The 25898-nt window shown below is 31.8% G+C and overlaps 1 protein-coding gene across 1 annotated transcript in view; it reads right to left on the reverse strand.

Annotated features, from left to right (window-relative positions):
- The window catches only part of LOC142330316 (uncharacterized), a 61721-nt gene that overhangs the window by 30633 nt on the left and 5190 nt on the right, over positions 1-25898 (reverse strand). Inside the window, exons 2-6 of the mRNA XM_075375537.1 lie at positions 19236-19423; positions 13240-13575; positions 9069-9155; positions 5323-5421; positions 1973-2113 (exon numbers count right to left, since the gene is read on the reverse strand). Coding sequence (XP_075231652.1) covers positions 1973-2113; positions 5323-5421; positions 9069-9155; positions 13240-13575; positions 19236-19423 — 851 coding nt within the window. The remainder of the gene's footprint in view (positions 1-1972; positions 2114-5322; positions 5422-9068; positions 9156-13239; positions 13576-19235; positions 19424-25898) is intronic.

A 25898-nucleotide genomic window follows, 5' to 3' on the forward strand; every position in this document is an offset into this window, starting at 1 on the left:
TAATTAAACCATAATATATTTAAAAATTATGTTGAAGATTTTTTTTTTTTTTTTAAGAAGAGGTAGAAAAAATAAGATTTTCAATAAATTTATTCTTTATCCAATTTTCCACATTCCAAATAAGTACAGCAAATTACACTCCTTTTACTATTACTAAATTATTCATTTTAAATTGCGGTGGTCAGTAAGATTATCATGTCTAAACACAAATATTAGATTACTCACCCAAAAAAAATTTTAATGATGCTGTTGACAAAAAGAAACAAATTTACTAAACATGTTGAAATTTTATCCTTTCTGCACAGATTTCAAATTCTAGGATGTTACACAAAGGAAAGGAATTTTTTAGTTAAGACCAATCAAGCTGTAAGGGAATGTAGTTTAATCTTCTCAGGTTCCCAGTACTTATTTTTCATATTCAAAGTTTTATATATATATATATATGCATATAGTGTTCAAAAGAGAATATAGAGATGTTGATATTTAAATTCCTTAACTTTAACTTATAGTAATGGTTCACAAATAAAGTTTTTAACTCTTAGTTTTTTTCATAAGAGTTCAATATGAGCATCTTTCGTCACACAGTACACATCCAATAGATAGAATTTGTCCCACACTTAAATCAGCAAGTCTGGAATAATGGAAGCGACAGCTGCTTCAATCCTGTGCCTCAATTCAGATAGATCAACACATAGCAGAAACACATACACAAAATCCTTTTTAAAACTCTGAAGGAAAGAAATCATATGGAGTCAGATCAGATGACCTTGGAGGCTAATGCAAATAAACTACATATTCAGGTCCATATTGCCGATCCCACAGCTGGGGAAAAGTCATTCAACCAATCTGGTATAAAATTATTCTGGTAGAATAATTATTCTGGTATAGAATTCTATACCAGTCTTGGGGACAAATCATTCAACTGATCCGGTGTAGAATTATGCTGGTCAGAAGACACCTTATCTTGTTGCCAAATAAGATTCTTTGCTCCATCTTGCAGTTGAGGAAAGAGCTGCGTATGTAAGTGACTCCTGTTAGGCTTTCATCAGCACAAAAGAATGGCCTAAAAAACATTTAATTCAAAGGAATCCCTTTTGCACTGAGTTCATGGTGATTTTTTGACACTCAGATACAATGATTATGTCTATTAACTTCTCCACAAACATAAAATGTTGACCCATTACCAAACACAATAACATTAACAAAGTTGTCATCTTCACGCTGCAACATTTCAATTGTGTAGTTGGCACGCACAGAGTAGTCTGTACGCTTCAAATCTGTAAACATTACGGATGTATATGTAAGCATTTCCTTTAAACATTCCACATTGTCATCATTGGCATTGCTAGTTTATGGCCTTCTAAACAGATTTATTAAGACCATGAAGGAAAGAATCTGACATGTTCTACAAAATATTATATGCAACATTATATTATAATGTTATATTAAAAAAATATATTTTTTTAAGTTTTAAAATAAAATACCTACACTGAACATCGAGTGATACAGAATAAATCAACCTGATCTTATGTGATAACTGATAAGCAATGAGAGTTCTAACAGTATCATCCAACATCATCATTATACATTCACTCATCGAAAGTTTATGAACTGATATATTAAAGTTTGAAATTAGTATTTCAAGAAATTTATTTCCTTTCTCCTTCAAGTGAAAGATTAAAATCATCATCAAAAATACTTTAAAGAAAAATTATAACGATTAAAATAGTTTTTGTGGATAATTTTTAAAACATCAAAATTTGTACACGTTGAGAATGTGCAAAGAAAACAGCATGATTCTTTGATGTGATTTTAACAGTCAGATGACTGTTACCTTCAGAAGATTAACGATTACCTTCAATAAGATTAACATAACAGTAACATTTACTTTTGTTAGTCTATTAATGTATTAAGAAATCTAAAATAATAAAAACTAAAATATTAAAAATTAAATGAATATTATTCCACTTACTTGAACTTCAGAAATTTGTTTTTCAAGTTCAATGATCTTTTCTTTATCAAGTATTCTTTCTTTATCAATTAATTTTTCTTTATCAACAACTGACAATGCCACTGCTGTGGTTTTACATGTCTGTAAATTCTCTTTTGTTTCCTGTAATTAATAATTTATTTCAAATTAAAAGTAATATTAAATTTTAATTGTTATGAATCTTACACAGACTGATTTTTTTTAATGTTATTCTACACACCATTACTAACAAACTGAAAACTAGTACAATGTGTCACCTATTCTTTCCGTTTTTAAATTTGGTTGGTGAACAATCCACAGTTATGCCACTATAAATATGGACTGATCAAAAATTAAAGACATTTTTTAAGAATTTTCATAATTTCTTTCTATATTTTATATTGTACACAAAATTTATAGAACCAATTTAGTGAACCAATAAACAAAGTTTTTACTAAGAAGTAGATTATATAATGCACATTGAACAATTTCTTTTTAACATATATAATTTCTTTTTAACATAAATACTACTTAGACAAATAATACATTTTAACCTGATTAAACTGTGGTTAAGAATGTCCTATTCAACCAGTTTTAGGTAAAATGATGGAAACCTGGAAAAAGACTAACAAAAGAGTTGAAATGGAAAGAAATTAAAAAATCAAGTGCCTTTTGAAGATGATGTAGAACTTCGTAAAATTAAAAGAACATGCAGTTTACCAGATTAAAACCTAAAAGAAACATGAAAAAATACAGGCTTGCAAATTTCCTTCTCAAAGATTATCCTAAAAATCAAAAGAGATTGAGAATGTAAAAGTAAATGTCATAATCCATTTTAAATGTTTAGGCGAAACAATCAATAAAAATGGGACAAAGCAGTTTTGGAAAACAACCAAAAAAACTTATAACAAAAAGATGGTACCACTGAAATCCTGAAGATAATTGCGCCACTCGAATTACACCTGGTGATCAAATTCAAGTAATCAAAATGCTGTATAAAAGCATACTGATAGAATTTGAAATTAACAGTCTTAATTGGGCTAAGGCGTGCAATATTTCTTGCGAATTTGTACATGGTACTCCAGCATTCACAAGAAATTCATTTAAGATATTTTTGGATAAAGCAGATTTACTGCGCATCCTAGAGATGTGTAGTATTGGTTGCTTTAAGTATGTACAATGCTTCAACAACTTCCAAGCTGTTGATTCATGCTTTACTGCAACACTGAAATCAAGTTACAATGAAGCTCTATCCAACTTTCAAAGAAGTAATTGCAATTTGAATATCCCAATTACATCTAAGGCACATGCAGTATTCTCTCATGTAGCTCAATTTTGTGAAAAAATAGGTAAAGGCCTTGGATTTTTCAGGGAACAAGTGGTAGAATCCATCTACTCAGATTTCGAAAAAAACATTGTCTAAATACAATCTTAAGTACTAATTACACAAATAGATTACTCAGGGCAATTCAAGTACAATGCTCAACATGTATAACATGATTTTGGAAGTTCTGTGCTTGATGAATAAATTTCAGTTCTACATTTTGTAAGTAACTGTAAATAAATTTACACCAACTGGATTTTTATAAACATATTCATGATGATTTAAATATGCATATTATATGTTTATCATTATAAAAAGTGTTATTGTATTAAATAACTTATAAGATTGAACAAATGTAATGATTAAATGTAACTTTTAATTAATGCCAGATGAATCCAAAATACATTTTCTTCTATATATATTTTCTGTTGCAAATATTTTTATAAATATATAATTATTTTATTATTGCATACACCCATTTGGCATCTTTAACTTTATCAAGAAGTTTTTCTTTATGTTACTCAATAAAGTTAAATTGTTCAACATATATAACTGGTAATTTCAGGTAAAATGAGTTCTAATCTACTCTTACATATTTCCACTGGCAGTGAATACATGAAACAAGTTTTTTCATCATGGTTAAACTGGTAAATATTTTGTTGTATATTGCATTTGAAATATTCAAAACTCTGATTCTAAATAGACGTTAAAATATAATTCTTTTATAATTTAAAAATCAAAGAATAAAGGTAATATGACATGTCTCCTCTCATAACTGCAGTCTTTGTTGTGTTTAATACACTGCCAGTTTTAAAAAAGTTAAATCAATCTAGATTATAACAAAACAATAACACCTTAACTAGACTTCTGTCTTTGTACTAGCAAAGCATATAGATAGAACAATTACATTATGCAACAATTAAAAACAGATCATGCATAAAGACAACAAAACATAAATTCAGGATGCATACAAGAATACAAGCATACAAGTATGGGAATACTTGTATTCTTTGATATAACTGATCTCTACACTAACAAACTAGTACAAGAATCTGTCAACATACTACATGACTCATTAAAAAAACACTACTGGAACAAAAAAATTATAACAGAAAATAATTCCTGACAAATATTTTCACAGTACTTCAAAATCATTTACATACTACACAATAAACAATATTATACTAGCATCACTATACTGATGACAGATGACATCATACTCCTGTACACAGCAGTAAATGTAGAATACTCATATCCTTCAATGAATTACTTTATAATTTACATTTTAAAGCAGAATATGTTTACTATTTTCTCAATCTCAGCTTATTTAAAATAAATGAAAACACCATTCAAATTTTCAGAAAACCCACTACAACCAATAAAATTAACTGTAATACACCTAACACAAACACCCCAACCTTTCTTACACAAATCTATTTAAGTACATCTTTGCCTGCCAACAACTAGACTGAAAAGCTCAATTTAAGAATCGGCACAGGTTAATGGCTACTCACCCACAATAACAGACATGTTACAAAAAATAAAACAAAATCAAAAACAAATCTAATTTCAGAGAGTACACTGTATTAAGAAGATACATCAAGAAACAAAGTACAAATTAACAAACGTCTTCCAAAACAAAAACAAGATTATAAAGAATACTAGTAAAGCACACAACACAACTGAGGAGAGTATTATAAAACTGCAGTGACTACATAAAAAATTGAACTCACACAACCTTCTAACATCGTATAGGTACATTTGTATTAAACATTTGTACCTTCTTACATTTGTATTATAGGTAGCCAGTGCTACCTATAATACAGCTAACAAGAGGTGTTGATAATTTTCCTCCAAAAAGGACTTTTGGGAGAAAATTTATTATTAAAGGTGTCATTTAGTATCTAATAATTTTAAAGTTTTTGTGACATTTTACCATGTACTTCAATGAATGTTTTCTTGTTACTTATCAAAAAAAAAAAATTGTATATATATAATTTAATAATATTTTTAATTATTTATTACTCACCTTAGGTTCTTTTGGTACCTTTGACTGAATGATGTTTTCTTTTAAACATTTTGGCTTTGATTGTTTTTTCTTAACTAAATTACCTCCTCCTTTAGTTTCCTTCAAATCAAAATATGTAAAAAGAAAATAAGCAAGTAAGTAAATAACAAAAAAGCACATGCATGCACAAACATCTACAGTCACATTCAAATCATAGGTGGAAAAACAAAGGAAAGTCCAAAATATGTATATCTGCCTGTTAACAAATAACTGCTGAATGATTTATCCATTTCTTTTCATAATAGGAAAGTTCACTTTTAGTACAATAATAAAAACAAAATTAAATCAACCCAAAATTTTGTTAAATTTTTTTTGTTTCATTTTTGTTTAGTTATTGTTCTAGATGGAGGGTTAAAAAACAAAAATATTTACGGTAAAATGAAGTTTGATCAATCATGTTGATTTTACATTAACATCCAATAAAGCAATATACAGGTGATTCAAAATTTGCATCTCTTGGGAGATGATTCTATACCAAAGAATAAGAGAATAAATCCAGACAAACATAGGTCAGAAAATGGTTCATTAGAGAGTTTTGGCTCGCGAAACACTTAACCCTGCTTTCTGCTCTCTCTGATAAATTAAACCGTATTTAAATTCTTAGGGTATAAATTGAGGGATAAATTTGGTGCTTTCTTATGGTTTTTGATCTAAGAAATAAAAGTGGTCCCAGATCTCTATCTCACTTGGGTTTAAAGAAAATTGGAGTTAAACATGAAAAACGTTTTATTGGAAAATACACCTTTTATGTTTGTAATAAAATAACTTTGTTAATTTTTCAATAAACAAATAAAAATGTCAATATAACTTTGTAGAGAATTTAATTCTGACAAAATTAATATAAAATAACATCTATTAAACTATTAAAATTAAACATAAATTTGAGAAGTTCAACTTTAATTAGTTACAAAACACAAACTGTATTAGAAAAGTGATACAAACAAAATAGTTTGCATACAAATGCTAAAAATTATAAAAAAAATTTGAAAGACTCCTAAAACATATTAAAAATTGTTATGTTTTCATAGGTTGGCTGTTCAACAATTAAGTTTAGCGTCTAGCATTTGAATATTCATTTGAGCAGTGTTTGTGCTGGTTATTGTTTGGTCAGTCATTCACAATGGGTGATACCGCAATTTTTTTTCATTTGGAGAGTTGACAGGATATTTTTATTTACAGTATGGTAAATAAAAATGGATTGGCTATTCTGTGTGAATACCAAGAAAATTATCCAGACAGAAGGGTACCAGATCATAAAACATCTGAGAATATGGAGAGGTGAGTTCGAGAAACAGGTATGCTTAAACCACAATTGTTCAATGCTGGTTTGAGCATTTTGTGAGAAATGCCAACGCTGAAGAAGCAACATTGAATGCAATAAAAGTATCTCCTACCTCAAGCACCTAAAGATTGTCACATTGCTTTGATGTTTTGCAATCAACAAAATTAACAAAAAATTATTTTTTGTTAAATTAACAAAATTATTTTATTCCAACCTAAAAAAGAGTATTTTCCGACAAAACATTTAGTGTTTTACCTTGTTCTTCTTAAAATCAAAGTGAGACAGAGGTGTGGAACCACTTTAATTCAATTTACATCAAAAACCATAAAGCACCAAATTTACCCTTCAATTTATACCCTAAAAATTTTAGTACAATTTAATTTCACAGAGGGAACAGAAAGCAGAGCTAAATGTTTTGCAAGCCGAAACTTGCTAACAAACTTTTCTGACTTATGCTTATCTAAACTTTTGTTCATATTTTTGGCTATAGAATCATCTCCCGAGAGACTGCCATGTAACTTGGAATCAATCTGTTTGCTAATCAACAGATTCTAAAATACACTGAACTAAAAACTAGGCCTCAACTGTACCTGAAAATACATATATCAAGTATATATAAAATACCTGGTATGTAAAAAGGTACTTTGGGGTTTCAAAATTAATATAATTTTTATTTTGCAGCACCAATAGTGTTTCATTGAAGCGACAACAATTAAGTTTAGTTTAACATTTTAAATTTTAATTTACACATTCTCAATCAGATAGCAGTATGTTATGATTGGTGCATCGGCCAAGCTGTTATGAGCCCATGATTAAGTACTATGGAATTGCCACATGAAAAAATACAGTATGTACTGGTTCTGAGAAACAAAATCAGTGAATGTCATTCAAAGAAATTATAAGTGAATCTGTTGCAGAAATTCTACAAGTGACAAAAATATATGTAAATAATATGAACTTTTTTTGGAAACTGGAAGTGTTTTGAAAGGACATGCACCAGGTAGGCCTAAACAAGCATTAAAAACATGAAGAATTTGACTTTCTTTTTAAGAAGTCCAAAACACTTAATTCATAGTATTAAGTCATCAACTAAATATTCCTAAAAGTGCTGTTTATGATGCAGTTCACAAGCGATTAAAACTTTGTGCTTATAATGCAGCTACTTCATGAAATTAAACCTAATGATAAAACATAAAGAATTCAACTTGTAACAATTATGTCAGACTTCATTTCTGCTGATGGAATTTACCTGCAGTACTTCTAATTTCCTGATGAAACAACAATTGTGTAATATGTTCCTGGAATTGTGAAATGCCATAATTGTCAAGTACAGGGCTCAGAAAATCATTTTGAATGTCTGGTGTGGTGTTATTTTTATGGCATGAACAAACTATTAGAAGTACAGTGCACTTGGACATATTAAAGAAAAGAACTTTGTGTTTCTGCAGACTGAAAACATGGAAGGCTTAATTTTCAATAAGATGGACACATCATGGATAAGATGTGTGGACTGTATTCAACAAGTTCCTGAAGGCTGTTAGGCACAAAAACTCCCATCACTTGGTCACCGCTAAGTCCCGATTTGGTACCAATGGATTTCTTCTTTTGACATGTAAAACACTGTACACCAAGATAAAATCCAAACAGATAATACATGAAAAAAATCACAAGAACACTATTTCAGAGAACAATAAAAAACAACCAGTGATGACTTCCGATTAGACATACACAAACCAATCAATCGAAAGAATCACATTATTTTAAAATTTAAGAAAATATTCTTTGAAAAGCTTAAATTGCATTACCTAACAAAAAGTGTTTAATTTTCAGCTTAATTCTACTCAATGGTAATCTTTTCTAATACTTGGGAGAATATTAAAAACTTAATAAAAAACTGCAAAATTTTGTGGCTAAAAAGATTACATATTAATTTGCCATTTTGTTAAACGGTTTGTTAGTGAACTAGTTTAATGTGAAACTGTAATACGTATGGTAGATATGAATGATTATTTGTAGTAAATTGAAGCTTGATTTTATGAATATTTAGCACTGCCTTCTGTGATGCAGACAAGGATGTAAAGAATCCCGAGTTCTATGAATTCATTTCTGAAGACATAAGATTTGAATTAGAAGATTTTAAAATTTTTAGTACTAAAAACAATTTATTTTTTCATTATTTAAATCAATATCTTATGTACAAAACAAGTCAATTTTATTTATTGCGTGAAATATAGTTGCATGCAACTATGACTTGCAGTCATTTGTAAAAGTTTAATAATAAATAACTTCTTTAAACAAAGAATTAAAGATAATATAATGATGCATCATCAGAATGGAAATAGCAAACTCAGAATGGCCCATAGTATTAAATATGTTCTACTCCAATAGATATTTTCAAAAATAATAATTAATAAAAATAGTTTACCTTGCAACATTCAAAAGATCTAGTACAATTCTCTCCTCTAGGTGTTTGTTTTTTTACTTTTCTAGAGAAAGGAGTTTCATAACAGTCCTGAAATAAAAATGTATGAACATTTCATATCCATTAACAATGTGAATTTCATAGACAAAGTGAATGATCCATCTAAATTCCAGATCTTTAATTCTACAAATTTCTTCTGTGTTGCTTTGCATCAGATTTACAATAGGAAACAGGCAAATTGGAAAACTGCAAATGAACTACTGCAAAGTAAAGAACATATCCCAAGTAAGGAGTGGATAACTGAGGAGACATTAAACTGATTGGAGAAAGAAGGAAATACAAAAACCGAAAAAAATTCTGGAGAAGATGAGAGAATACAAATAGATAAGAAACAGAATTAACAGAGCATGTAAAGCTGCCAAAGAAACAGTTACAAAGCAAATCTGAGGAGGTGGAAAGGAATCATGATGCCAAAGTCAAAAGTGTATTTCATAAAACATGACAATGAAATTCTTGATGTACAGCTTCATAAGAGTCAAGAATTTCATTATCACTTTTTTATAAAATGATTTTTTTCCAAATTCCTTAAGCATCATTACCAGCCAATACTCCACTGTAACAAATAGCATTGACTGAGAAACAAAACAGAATGTTAACAGTCCTATCAATTCAAACTACTGTTTTGCATTGAGGTCGTTCAGTCATCCCAATCCTGCATTCTACCCTGTATTTGTAGTATCTGTAAACTTATCTATAAATTGTTTTCCTCAAGTATTCCAATAATTATAAGCGATATTTGTAGTACTGATTTTGATTTTATAAAACTTAGCAATCTGTTTTGACTGAAAATATAAAATTAAAACTTAGTTTCATAAAAAAAAGTTAAAAATCCTGCAAACTATTTTGTCAATTTTCTTTAATATCTAAATTTTGGACATATTGTAAATTGTATATACATTTAAATGCAGGTATATAGTTAGTTATGATATTTGCTTGTTATTATTATTATTAATTCTATTATTTGTTTTATTTGCTTAATATTATGTATCGTTAATTCTTTACTCATTCTGTCATTTTGAACGATTATCAACTGTATGCTAGTTATCATTACACTATCAATTAAGTAATTTAATCTAAATTCATAGATACTACATCATCTGCAGGTAAGAAAATGCAATCAGTGAGGAATCAGGAAGTAAAAAATTGTTTTCAATCTTTCGAAAAATATCATTTTTGTCAATGCAAATTCCTGATCAGAGCCAAATGGAAATGTTTCTTCAATTTGACAAACAGCATAATTTTTCACAAAACAGTGATCAAAGTAATGCTAAAGGGAAGAGAGCCTTTCTAATTGGGAAGTACCAATGGGAGGGCAATAGGTTTAATGTAAAAATGATTATTCAATTTACAATTTAATTATCTTCTCAAATTCACTTCTATTATTGTTAGAAATACAATTTCATTTGAATTGATATAGTTATTCTATGAATTTACTGTTATCTGTTTTACGTTTCAGTTTAACAATGCTAGTTCTCAATAATAATAAATACTGTTCAAATATATGGAATGTTACAAGATGAAAGAGCACAATGTGTATGATTATTTATATGTGGTGTTGAATGATTATTTGTAAAGTAATATTATAATAATAAAAGACATCTTTATGTATGTGATAAATTCTTCTATTTTAAAAATTATGAATGCACTTTCAATTTTCTTTAATTAAAGCTTAAATGAAATTATTATTTATTTTACTTCTTATGATGTTTAAACTTCAGCTAAGTTACATCAGAAAGATGTTTTTCAGAAAGGCACTCATTACGGAGAAAGTATGTACAAACTGGATAAAGTTGAACACGTCAAAAATGTTTCACAAGTTATTTTTAAATTCCAAAAGTAAAAACATAAAACATATGTCATTATGCATTTACACAAACCCTACGTAGTCAATAGGACTAATATGGCTACTGTAATTTCAGTATTTATTACACAATTTATGTGCTGGGGTACAACACAGACTAGCCACATGGAAGGTTGACTGTTCAAGGTCAGGTGGACTAGATATATTTTATGAGTAATGACTTTTTCAACCACCATATTGTAATTAAATGTCCTAGAATGATAATCATGAAATGTAACAAGCTACAAGTATACCTGCTTCACAGCTACTAACAGAGACCCCAGTTTAACAATTGTATAAAATATCCACATATTTCTAAAACATTATAGAAACCACAGTTAGGTTAAAATTTATAATAGAATTTCAGTACGCAACTATTATTTGGTTAATATACATACAATTATGATGTTAGAGGATATAATCAACTGATACAGAACCTGCCCATCCTTATTTTTTAAGGCCAACAACCAGATTTTATAAAAAAAAAAAAAAAAAAAATTGTTGCACCACTGTTAAATTAGAATATTTATAGAAAAGTTTACATTTCATAATTTCACAGTTAAAATTTAAGCGTAATGTTTATTTTAAAGTCAGTAAAATATTTCTACTTTTAATTAATAAACCCAGATCCTGTAACATTAACAGAAATATGAGACATATTCATAAATTAAGGGTCGTCAGTTTATATTTAAATATTAAACTGGTCTGAAACACACTTTCACGCATGCAGGGCCATCTATTGACTATTTACAAAGCCACTGCAGTTGTTTTGATTCAGTAGTCATTTGCCTGCCAGTGAATGCAGATCATAATGTCCATGAAAATTGTTTCCCCACAAGTTGTGAAGTGTGCCCTGTGATTAGCTTTTGTGTACAAAAGGATCTTCATCTGCTGAAATTCATCAGAAGTTGTGCCAAGTGTATGGACCTACAGTAATGATTGAAGGAAAGGTTAAACAATGGTGTCGAAACTTTAAAAATGGCCACACAATCGTGCATGATGAAAAGCAGAGTGGCAGGGTCAGTATTCAGATGGAGAAAATCATTGAACAATTGAACTGAAAACTGCGATGTGAATGGCGACTGACGATTAGTGCTATGGCTGATGAATTTTCGAATGTTGGACGCACCTCTATCTTCACGATTGTCACAGATATCACTAACACAAAGTTCAGATATCACAAACTGTATGGGTACACAAACTGTTCTGTATCTGTATCACTGTTCTGTTCTGTATCACAAACTGATGGGTACCAAAAATGCTCACTGACCAACACAAAAACAAAGAATGTACAGTTGATGAGCATTTTTGGACCATTATCGACAAGATGGAGATGATTTGTTTTCCCACATTGTTACGTACGACGAGACACAGATATCCTACACCAACGCAGAATCAAAACAACAGTTAATACAGTGGCAACATTCAAGTGCCCTAAAACCAAAAAAGTTTGACTAATCTCTGTACTTGAGTCAAAAAATGTTGGTTACCGTTTTTTGGGACGAAAAGGGCATTATATTGGTTGATTTCATGGAATGTGGATCAACAATTACAGTTGACATGTACTGCGAAACACTCACCAATCTGAGACTGCAGGAAACTGTCGTCTGATATAATCCTCTATGAGAATGTGAATTCTCACATTACTGCCTTAACCAAGAAGAAGATTCAAGATTTTCGTTGGGAACTTTTTGACCAGCCTCCACCTGACCTTGCACCTAGCAACTATTTTCTCTTCTTGCATTTGAAAAAGTGATTTGGTGGACAATGGTTTGAAAATGATGAGGAGCTCAAGACTGCCATTGTCAACTAGTTCAATTCCCAGGCGGCGAACTTCTATGCAGAGGGGTTAAAGAAACGGTTCAGTGTTACGAAAAGTGCTTAGAACTGAATGGTGATCATGTGGAAAAGTGAAGTAGATACATAAGATTAAAACTAAGTAAAAACCTTTTCTCATGAGTTAATACTTTTTAATGACCAAACTTTAAGAATATACTTCATAGTTGCTTATGTTATAACATAACGGAAACACTAATGATTAATACAATAACCAAATGAAAATAATTAGAATTTTAAAACAGAGCGATTAATTAGACAAAAGCTTCTGATACAGCAGAAACATTTTTTTGTAAATTTTGTAATAAAGAAAAACTGCAATAAAACATTATAAACTCTCATTTTTTGTGCTTTTATGATAAACTAATTTAATCAAATTATAAAATTAATTTGAATTAATTTTAGAAACTAATTTCTATAATACTACAAAATAAGTACCTTAAAAAGCTCTTCGTTGGAATCACAAATTTGCTTTTTAAATTTACGCTGATTTTTTGTTCTAATTAAACTTTGTGACTTATTATGGCGTTTGAAACGAATATGGTGGTGTGTGTTTTTAGATACAGCAGTAGATGTAGTTGAAACAACTTTTCTGACAGGTTGATGAGCTTCATCACCTGACTGATCTTGTTGATATGAAGATGTAGTTAAACAACTCGTTACACTCACATCGCTCCATGAAATCGTCTCGCCTTCACCTTCACCTTCGCCTTCGCCTTCACCTTCAGTTTGGGATGTTACTGTTGAAGTAACTGGCCTATCCAACACCACACCCTGCCACAAACAACATATATTTTTTTTTGTTTTATCTTCTTTAAAGTATAAATTTAAATACAACACCAAAATATGCTTTCAAAATAAATAAAACAGCCTCTACTTTTGGCCTTGAACAGACCATCAGTTAAAATTACTTGTCTAATTAAAAACTAAAAATATAGGATTAAATAATGAAATATTGTCAGTAAATAATCTAGAGGAAATAAATCTGTTGTTAAGTCACATTCTATTTCACCGTTATTCATTAAATGATACACTATACTGCATTAATTCATAAAAGTATAAGATACCACAATGTTATTTCTATGTTATTAAAATATACCCTTGTAGATTGAATTTATTAAATCACTACGTAAGATTGGTATCTCTGACTCATTGATAGTGATCAGTAGTAGGACTACCACTATTACTGAATTATTTTTACACAGCATCAATATTATTTTTTTCAGGGGTTTTAGACGCTATGTAAATATAATGTATGCACACCGATAGAGGTTTAGGAAGAGTGGATCATTTTATGATTATCCTAACCAATCTCACAAGCTTAAACAAACTCTCCCTTTTAACACTATTGAACGCCTGCTTATAATGAACATATAGATGGTGCAGGTCTACAATAAATTCATAACACTTTTCCAGCATTGTATGGATTGCAAATTATGGTCTGTAGGTGATTTATTCTGCCTAAATCCACACTGGTAATCTCCCAAAATCTCCTGACACAGGATACCATTCTACAAACAATAATCTTAGCAAGCACTTTATACGCTACACTCAACAAAGTTATCCCCATATAATTTGAACAATCAGTTTTCTCTCCATTCTTATGTATTGGACACACAACTGCAGAGCTCCAATCATCTGACATTTTTTCTTCCTTCCATATTTGCACCATCAAATAATACAAAAACTTAGTTCAGGACCACCAGCCTTAATCAACTCAGTAGTAATTTTATCCTACCCAGAAGCTTTATAGTTCTTTAAATATGCAATAGCTACCTCCACTTCATTAAGCTGATGAGGATCTTCCTGAAAGGGTTGCAGGCTAATAAAATTTATTTCCTCCTCCCCATCACCATCCCTATTCAACAGGTTGCAAAAATATTCCCTCCATCTACCGACAATCTGCTTCATCCCTCCTATCATATTCTCGTTTTTATCCTCCTTTCCTGAACTCTCAAAAACAATTTCTTTGCATTTTCTGCTCCAGCAAGTACCATAAATCTTCTCCTGCCACCTTTCAAATGCTCTTTTCTTTCTGTGACCTAATTTACTGTCATATGACCTCTTCTCCCTGTACACACCAATACTTGCTTGTGTTTCATGGCTTAGCATCCTGGGCCAGGAGAGATTTTTTCCTCCATTGCCCTTACACACACACACACTCATCTATCCTACCACCTCCAGCATCTGTCTCTGTTACTGTTATATCCAACAGTCTCCTTTGCCACCTTGACAACAATCTCCCTGAATTCATTCCATCTCCTCAACTTTTGTCCTTTCTCTACTGTTTCTGCCCGTTTTCAATCCTTCTTCCATCCTCAACCAATACTCCCTCTTGACCACAATGTCTGTGATTTGCTTTTTACTATCAAAGTTCTTTTGCTTCACTCTCCTAAATTCCTCGACGTAACTCATTCTCTGTCTGCATCTTACTCTAACCAAATAATGGTCAGTATCAAAATTTGCACCTCAGCAACTGATTCTAATTCCTTGTCAGTCCACCCACAGCAACCCAGTCATTCTATGAATGCCTTTATGATCAAAATAGGTGCTACTAAATATCATATCTTTCCCATCAGCAAAGTCTACCAATCTCCATTTTCATTACACTTTTCATGCAAACTCTGAGATCTAATAACTGGTCTATAACACTGCTCCCTTCCCAACTTAACATGAACGTACCCCAGGATGATTTTCACATCAAGCTTAGGGGCCTTGTAAACTTCTTCCAACTTCTCATAAAAGTTATCCTGTCAGAGCCATCAGCATCATTTATAGGAGCAGTACACATCATACTTAGGTTAAAGAATCTCTCCTTAAATCTCAACATACACAATCTTTCATTCACTGGTCTGAATCCTAATACCCTATCTTTATATGCATTTCCATCCATAAAACCAGTCAAAAGTGCTATGCTCATGTCCACTATAGAAGAGTATAATTTTGTCTAATCCATAATTCCATTTCCTTTCCATTTGATCTGCTATACTAGCATCCCTATCCCATACTTACCCAGATCCCTTATCAGATCAGTAGTGGCACACCAGGTCTATCCATACTAGTCATATATCATGTACCCAACCATAAATCCCTATTCCTGCATCAGCATTTATCCATTTTCCAATTTCCTCTTATTTTATTATTCACATCCAGTTCCTACCCAATTCCAAGGCCTTATGGTTTTGTAACAGTTAATTCTTTTCAGAGATTTCTGTCATGGATTTCCTCTTCTTAGCCCAGAGTTTCCAGCTTTAAGACTCTGGAAATTCGCTCTCACCGATCCCCTAACAAGGGCAGGATTTCCTGATTATGTAGAGATTACTCAATTTGAGCATTTCTCAGTATTTAATAATTGTTAAAGAACACACCTACTAGACCTCAGTGTGGGTGTGGAAATGGCTTTGGTAGAGTTGAGGAATGATTTTACTTATAATATTTATTTACTTTCTGAATTAATCAAGTTAACTGACAGATTGATGCCACTCTTGACAATTTTATATTCTCTGCTAACCTTTTAACCTAAACATAATCACCATATCCTACATCTGTTATATATGACATACATTTCAGTTTTGTCTATCTATACATCTACAGGTTTTTACTATCTACACATCTCACTACTACTGAATTAACTAAAGCCAGATGTCTTAATATTTGTCCTACCAACCTAGTTTGTTTCTTTACAAGATTCTACCACATCTCTCTCCTCACCTATATATCTTAGGACTTTTTCATTTCATTTCATTTTGTTGAACCTAATTTTCAACATCTATCTGTAAAATGTTTAAAGGCTTCTATTTTTCCTATTATACGTTTTACTACCCCAAACTGCTACACTTGTAAAAAATATTTTCAATAATTATTTATTCTCAGCGTTTATCTTTATTCACACAGTCTTTCATAGCGTTTGGCTTTGTAATTTGTAACTGTAATCTTTCTACTTCTGTATAGTATGATATTTAATTTCTCATTATCATCTTGTTTCACATTTCATTACGTTTATTTTTAAAATGAAGTTCTTGCTAGCATATAGAATTTCTCACTTTTGTTTTCTGCCGAATTACAATATCTTTACACACAACTTAACATCTTTACTCTCCCTCCTTGAATAGTTATACTACTTTCAAATTTTTTTCCAATTGTTGTACAGCTTTTTCTACATATAAACTGGAATTAAGGTTACTAATATCTGGAATCTAAGGTTACATTTAATATTTAAATCACAGTTTGTTTTCCTCATCATCTACTTTATCTGCCATCATCAGGCTTACCCAATAAAATTCACTGCGAACAATTGAAAACCCAGATGCCATACATGAAATCTTTTTGTATGGTAAACTGGGGAATGGATGGTAATTAAAAAAAAATGTATTCCATATTCTTAGAAATAAACTGTCATCATTATTGTACACTTATTCTTTATCTCATAGCAGAGTTTAGAGAAGATGAAATTAACTAGCAATGTTACATGATGCCACTATAATATGAAGGAGGATAATCAAAAAGTAACAAGAATTTTTTAACTGCATACCCTGTACCTTGTCAATTGAGTTACCTTTATTCTGTATATTGGTAGTACTGTTAGTGAAGTACATGTTAATTTTCAGCCACTTAGTTGTGTTTGGCGAGTGAAAAAGGAAGATATACTTTACTGTGTTTGGCAATTTTTGATGTGACAAAATGTCAGATTGGATAATTTGTCTGAAATTTTGCATTAAAAAAGAACTTAATATTTTTTTGAACATGAAACTGGTGGCAGCCAAATTTGTTCCGAAACTGCTAAATTTTCAACAAAAATAGTATCATGTAACCAGCGCTGAACAAATACTTACTGTCAACATTACAACCCAGACTTGCTCAAATGTGTCATAATTAATGACAAAACACAGATGTATTATGACTTTGAGAAAAGATTCAATCGTCCCAATAAAAGTTTTCTGAGGAGCTGATACCAAAAGCAGCACGTCAAATGTGAAGGTCCTTCAAACCATTTTCTTTACACTGGAACTGTTCATCACAAATTGCTCAAGGTCATACAGTCAACAAGGAGTAGTACTACCTAGAAGTTTTATGCAATTTGCGTGAGGCAATCTGAAGAAAACGACCTGATCTTTAGAGAGATAACACCAGTGCATCACTTTACTTATCCAGTGAAAACTTTACTTGGTGAAAAATAACATCGTCACGACAGTGCAACCACCTAATCTACACCCATGGGTCCCTGTGACTTTTTATTTCCTAAACTTAAAAAGGAAATTCAATGGATAATGTTTTTTAATAATAGATGAGATAAAGGCAAAATCATAAGCCAAGCTCAAGGTAATACCTAAAGAGGCATTTCATCAATGTTTTTCAAAGGGCAAGTGTATAATATCACAGTGAGACTACTTTTAAGAAGAAGGGATAAACAAAGATTGTAAAAATACTTCTGGAGAAAATTAAAAATTCTCATTACTTTTTTATTAAACCCTGTACAACCAATCAATATAGTTTAGCAATATAGTATAAATACTATATTGCTATAAATACTATACTAGTAGTATAAAACTATACTACATACTAAAGTATGTAGTATCAATACAGTATCAGTAATATATATTTCAGCATGTGTTTTAACACTTCATTCTCAATTTTAAAAAGGTTAATAAAGTATGTAACTAAATAATAAATAACACCTACGTTCTTTTTGATAAATTTGATGAATTTATAAACTTTGTATTTTATTTTCTCACCTAGATAGCATTATAGCTCTAGAAGGGAAAGTGTTGTAATTGATTCAATTTGGGCATATGCGGTTTTCACCAGATCTTGATAAAATTTTATATTGAAGTAAATAGATAAATATTTTAAATTAAGTTGTGTGTGTGTCTAAGCCGTGCCATCAAAAACAACCAACAGTGTTGGCAGCTTTATTAAAAGTACGTGTATGAATCTAGTTAACGTACTCCATAAAATGTAAAACCTGCACGCAATCATTACAATTTGATAATTGTATTCCTGCATCACTATGTTTATTAGTTACATTTGTTAATCTACTTCTGATTTTGTGTATTTTTTAAGATTATTTTAAGGTATTTTCATCAATATGAGATGCTGTATTTCAATAATGTAATATAAAATTATTTTATAATTTAAAATCCTTCATGTGAAATCAGTATCGATTTCAGATCAAAGATGTGAAAGCCACAGAATTTTGTTCAACATCCTCTTATTTGCCTGAAAAAAAAAATCTGAACTTCAAGTTTGAGGAATTTTATATTCTTTTTTTAATAAGAAAATTTCCATTAACAGTTTACAAATTAACCCAGAACACTGACATTTTCTAACAATATCTTTTGCTGCACTAGTTCAAACCCATTAGTGTACAGTTTACTATAAAAATCTCTAACAGAACATCATTAAATGAATCACATAATTTAAAACAATAATCATACCTGTTTTATTAAAAATTGTTGAGGAATCATTTGAAGAGGACCTTCATTAGGCGGACAATTAAACGGTGGTCCTAATGCTTGTTGCTGTGAATGTCTACATAATTGTTCTAAATAAATATTACGCAACTGACGTTCATTTGGAGCACAATGAATTAATTTATCTATCCACATTCGACAAAGCCTGACATCTAATACAAAAATAAATAAAAAATATAATATATATAAATATTTACTTATCTGTTATATGAACTATAATGACCAACTACATAAAAACAAATTTACAAGTTAAGAAAAACATAACTAAAATATAAATTAAAAAAAACAAAATCTGTTCATTTTTCTACTCACAAACAGATCAGCTAGAAGCTAAATTAAATTAACAGACATGGAAGGTTTGAAAGGAGACAGTTTCTTATATATTTTTTATTTTTTTCAATTATAAGTAATAATGAATTTTATAGCAGAGAAATACTAGGAAATACCTGACCTTTTAAATAAAAAGTAGAAATACTGCCACTTAAAAGGTCTGCCATTATAAAGGTCAGCAAAGTAGCAATTCTTAAGCATCACGTTAATCATGCCAAGGAATTATAACTAAATTTATTTAAAGATAATGGTGATTTTATAAACTAAGTCTTGCTTTTTAATGTAATCTTTAATTTTTCAAATAAAACTTACAATTTTCATTCATATAACACCACCTTTAAACAGTGTAACCTAACATATTGTTTGAGTACTATATCAAATACAATTATCCTTTATTTACATTTTAGGAAGGTTTTTTTATTTACATGTTTGTATATCCAAAGAACAGTTCCAACTAACAGTCTTATGGAACTAAAAAAAGTTCACATGAAAATTGGTTAATTGGCTGAACCAATGGTTTTCACACTTTGGCTCACAGACAAACACTGCTCTAATTTTCCAATTTAAAAAATGTTAACTTTGTTAAACGTGTGTTTTTTTAGTTTAATTTTAGTCCCACATCAGCAAACACAACTTTTTCAATTAAAAAAAAAAGTTATTTTCAATTATTACATTTTATACAACTTACCTGCTTTTTTTAAGGGCGAGTATCCAAAATCATATTAGACAAATTAGCATCGCATAAAACTTATCACAAATAATAGTTCTAAAAATATATAAAATATTGTAATCAGTATACAGTAATAGCCAGTGGCGGCTTGCATATAGGCACTGTGAAACTGCAGCACCCCCTATTTCCACTTGATATTATTGATAACATTTAATAAAAATGAGTCCTTATTTCTTTAATTCTTTCTTTATACTTGTACAATATATAATACTTAAGCTTAATGTCAGTAGCCATCCCTCAGTTTATGAAAAAGATACAAAAATCTTTGTATGGAACTGTGCGTTTCACAGTTGCAGCAGCGTGGTGTTTGGCTGGTCTGTACTTGCGCACATAGGAAACTACACGCAAGGCTGTGAGGAAGAGCAAGCACTGTCGCTCCTGCAGTGCTGGTGGAAGGTAGTTTTTTTTCCTTTTACTCTGCGTATATATGGAACATTCTTTGTTCGTTCTCTTTTCTAGTTTAGTTGATGAAAGGAATATGAAAGTAGTTTAGTTGCTTTTTCAGTTGTGATCGGAAGAAGGCGGAAAACAAGGACTCTTCGATTGCCAAATCTGTCCAAAAACACACTGAAGGGGTGAAATAGAAGGTAATTGGTAAAAACTAATTATGTATTTGTTTCTGTGTACAAAGAAATTTAAATTAAGCACCACTAGACTAGTATTTTTAAGCAGACATTTTATTAAGTTATTATTTAATACTAAAAAATATTATCTATATTGACAAAATTATTCGGCTAAACCAAATATGGTTTTAAGCACACTTATTCTTGAAAAGTGTAAAATTAAATTATTGTCCTGCTTCCATTTATTCTATTTGATTCATATTTTTTTTTGGTTCTTTTATTTTACAGAAAACTTTAACCACAGCCTTGAAAGGGCACAAAACAAATTTTCCCCCACTAATTTTAGCTACGAGCTGCCATTGGTAATAGCATATGTATAATTTCACTCTTACTAACCTGTGCTGATAATATTTTTACACAACTTTATTTTCATATTTAACCCACTTTGTTTAAGAACATAAAACAAGCATATCTTCACTTGAAGAAGACTGCTTTATTTCTTACTTAAAAAAGAAATACTAAGTTCTCAATTTGACCCTTTTTTGTTCAAGCCTTTCTTCAGTAAATGGACAGATCTGATTTTTGTTTTTTAAATATTAAATTCCTCTGGTAGTTGACACAACACACTCTGATAGTTGAAGTTTACACAAGATAACATAATTAAAAACAAAGATTTTAGTGTCCACAAACAATTTTATGTAATGGGTCATCAAAAAAAGTTGCAGCAATAAAAAAAATCATCTCCCGATGTAATTGAGATAAAGTACTGGAACTGCAAAACAATCTTTTTTTAGACATGACCAGCTGTGACCTTGAGCCAATATGCACAACGCCTCTGCGCCACTGTCAATCAGCAGAATGGTGACAATTCAGCATAAAGCACAGTGTGTTTTGTGGTTAATGGAGTATAAATCAATTATAACTGTTCAATGGACTTTGCAGCATGTTTATGGTAATGATCCCCCTCGTGCAAACAACATTAGATGATGGTACAAGCACCATCTTAGAATCTGACAACGTGGAAGTGAAAAAGTCCCCGGACGTCCCAAAATGAGTAACAAAGCAGTTGAGTGTATACGCCAAAGCTGTTCCACATTTTCCCACAAATTAGCCAAATTGAACGTTGCTGTAATGTTTGAACAAGTAGTGCATCCCCAACTTTACCCCAGGCGTTTGACGCGTTCTCAATCAGATTCCTAATTGTTGGATTGATAGGGTTGGTCCTATGCTTTGGCCTCTGCGAAGTCCAAATTTGACACCCCCAGACGTTTTTCTATGGAGATACATTAAAAACATTGTCTACAGCAAAAAAATTATGGAATTAAGACAACTGATCACCACTGCTATTACCATAGTTACACCTGTGATGATCCAGCAGACCTGGGCAAAAGTAGATTATTGGGTGAATGTTTGCAGAGCAACCAACGTAGCTCATATTGACACATTCTAAGGTATGTAAAAAAAAAACTTTTTTTTTTGGGCGAAAAACATTTTTGATTAATCATCGCTTGGAAATTAAAAATATGAAATATAATAATAAACATCTGCAACGCAAGGCCGTATAATGTATGCAATCCGCAAGCATGTGCCGCACAGTCAAGCAGCACTTGACCATACGCATATCGATGCATTTTCTGCTGATATCAGGTATCTGAGTAGCTCTCGTATATCCTATTCACAATTGGCAGAGGACCATTTCCTCTCAGTGAATTTTCCTGCGGGAGGAATTCCATGGCAACACAGTACCTTTGATATATCAAAGTTTGTTAACTATGGGAATCCAATCATCTTGCCACCTCACGCAAAGTGCGTGTTTAATAAAGTTGGATGTAGTAACACAGGTAGTGAAGGATGGTTGACTACATGCGTCTTCAGCAGCGGAATCTGCATGTTCATTACCTGGAATTTCCATGTAACTAGGGATCCAACAGAACTCACTTGTGTGTTGCAGTAGTTCAACTCAGTGACTGCATTGTAGATGGTGACGATAGGTTGTATAGTATAAAAATTTTCTAAGGCTTGGAGAGCACTAGACGTGTCGCTACAAAAAAGGATATGATGGTACATAGGGTTAATGATGTTCAAAGCCTTATGTATAGCGTACAGTTAAGACAGTTAAGCAGCAAATCTATATGTATAGCGTACAGTTAAGCAGTAAAGACACTCATAAGATGGGTAGACCAAACATGTAAGTTCAGTCATTAACAATAAATGCACATTGAACTGTTTCAATCTGTCTGTGTATATTACTGCAACTGGATTTGTCTTGGAGAAAATATGTGAAACATTTGCTGAAAGAAAATAGGTGGTGTTGATTCTTCATTGTTTATCATGAGGTCAAACTTAAAATTAATAAGATTGATTCTCCATGGAGAATATGAACACAGATAAATCAGAAAAATAGAAGGCGTGTTAACATATATAAGGTGTAGTAAACACCGGGTATGATTTTCTACAAGTGCAGTATAACGTGGATGGTCCTCATATCTTTGAAGATAGGGATTTTCAAGGACTGCATCAAAAGCTGGGTAATTTGGCTGTCCTGCAAGAAGATAAAATAAGATGCTAAAGCCTGGTCCAGCTATTACAAAGTGATGGCTCACCACATTCAACAGGATGCTTACGACAGGGCTTGATCTAAAGGCAGCTGTAGCAAGCCGAAGAAAAACATGATGTACAGCATCCAGCATTTTAAGTACAGTATTGCACGCTGAAGAGTAGGCGACATAACCATAATTTGAAGAAATAGTAAAAATACAACATACATGACCAATTGACACCCAAATTGGTATTACTAAGGACTCTTAGTATATCTAAAAGTTTGGAACACTTCATTTTTAATCCTTTGTTGTGTTTGATCCACGTAAGGCGGCTAACAAAAAATAACTAAAAATCTCACATCAGGAGAGATAGCTCTCTATGTAGAAGGAGATAGCAATTAGCTCTCTACTGAGAAAGATTTGCGGAATACAGGTGTCCAGCAGATGAGAAAAGGCTTCACATTTTGTTTTCTCAGGTGAAAATGTGAAGCTAGTAACCTTGAACCAAGCTTCAAGGCAAGATATAGTTTTCTACAGTAGTCTCTCTGCAGTGGCTGCTAAATAGGATGCAATATATATAACAAAATCATCAACAAATAAAGAACATGAGATAGGTGGCTGCACACATTTAGTAATACTGTTGATGGCTATTGAAAATAAGGTGGCTTCTTGAAGTACTCCATTCTCCAAGATGACACTACCCAAGAGAGAATCTTTCAACACGAACAGGGAAAGTTTGGTCATTTAAGAAATCCCTAATAAAAGCAAGCATATTGCTTATCATCCCTGTTAGAAATTACACTGTTCTGGAGATAAAAGGCCAAGTGTCTCCACATACCAAGTAAGTCTGTGGTTCACCATTCTCTCCATTGCTTTGCATAAGATGCTTGTCAAGGAGATAGAGTGGTAGCTCGAGGGGCTTGCTTTGTCTTTGTGTTTAAATACTGGTACGACAACGTCTTCTGACCAGATGGGTGGGAAGACTTGTGCAGAGAATAAATCATTATAAATGTTCAGTAGGTGTTGCAATGCCAAATGAGGAAGGTGCGACAGCATACCGAGACGAATGTCAGGTCCAAGGGAGGTGTCACAGGAGTTTCTAAGTCCATGTGACCACTTGTTGAACACAAATAAAGGATTTAATTCGTTGAATGAATCACCAATGTTCAACAATAATACTTCAATCTGTATCTTGTACCTCTGAAATTCGTTACTATATGATGAAGTGAAAGACACAAAGCGGAAAGAATTTGCTAAGGTAAAGAATTGCCACTGCAGAAGATGATGAAAGGAGTTCATAAATAAGCCTGAGAATAGATTGTTTTGTTGATCCCCAAATTGCATGAATCTTTTTCCACACAGCAGATGTGGGAGTAGGGTGTGAGATAGTGTCCACATATTTCCTGCATGACTTACTCCTAGCATCCAATTTTACCCGATGACATACTGCTCTAGCCTTACGGTACAAATCTGATGTTCATTTGTTGGCGTACAATTAAATTTACGTAGCACCTGCCGTCGTATGCTAATAGCATTTTGGCAATCATCATTCCACCAAGGAACAGAAAGATGTGTAGGTTTCTGATGTTTGTGAGAAATATCTATTAGCATTCTCAAATATCATGAATGTAAAAGAGGAAAGTTGATCAAGAACACCCGCGTCACCATCATAGTTTTTTCTTTCCTGTTTATTCTCCGGCAATCACTGTCAGGTACTACTTGAATGAGGGTGATAAGTAAGTATGAGTGTAAGTGAAGTGTATGTAGTCTTGTAGAGTCTCAGGTCGACCATTTCTGAGATGTGTGGTTAATTGAAACCCAACCACCAAAGAACATCAATATCCACGATCTAGTATTCAAATCCATATAAAAATAACTGCCTTTACTAGGGTTTGAACGTTGGAACTCTTGACTTGGATATCAGCTGATTTGCGAAGACATTCACCACCACTAGACCAACCCTTTGGGTTGCGCCACCTTCATACTGTGATGGGAAGGCTTTATGGTATTCGTTCCAATTCACCTTTTCAACAATCCATCTCCGTGGCCTTTCGTTCACCTTGACACCAAAAGCAATAATAATCGGCCTGTGATCACTACAATCAATTAAGACAAGAGTGTAAACTTGGCGAGCATACGGAGATGTCGATGTTGGACATTGTACCAGATGATAAGGACATGAATGTGTGTGACCCATCATTCAGCAGACAAAGGTCCAAGTCTTGCCTCACTCTGTTTATCATCTTTCCTCAAGAGGAGCAGGAAGATGAGCCCCAGGAAATTTGGTGGGCATTGAAGTCTCCTACTGTTAACGAAGGTGATGGGATTTGCATGAGGAGATTTGACAATTCTAAAGCATTGAACTCAGAATTTGGAGAAAGAAACAAATCGCAGACATGCAATTTGAAGGGGATAGAGATCACAGCAACAGCAGGAATTGAAGTAGCTAGTGGTATCCTTATAG

The sequence above is a fragment of the Lycorma delicatula genome, chromosome 9 (genome assembly GCF_047948215.1).
Source record: "Lycorma delicatula isolate Av1 chromosome 9, ASM4794821v1, whole genome shotgun sequence".
Classification (NCBI taxonomy): Eukaryota; Metazoa; Arthropoda; class Insecta; order Hemiptera; family Fulgoridae; genus Lycorma; species Lycorma delicatula.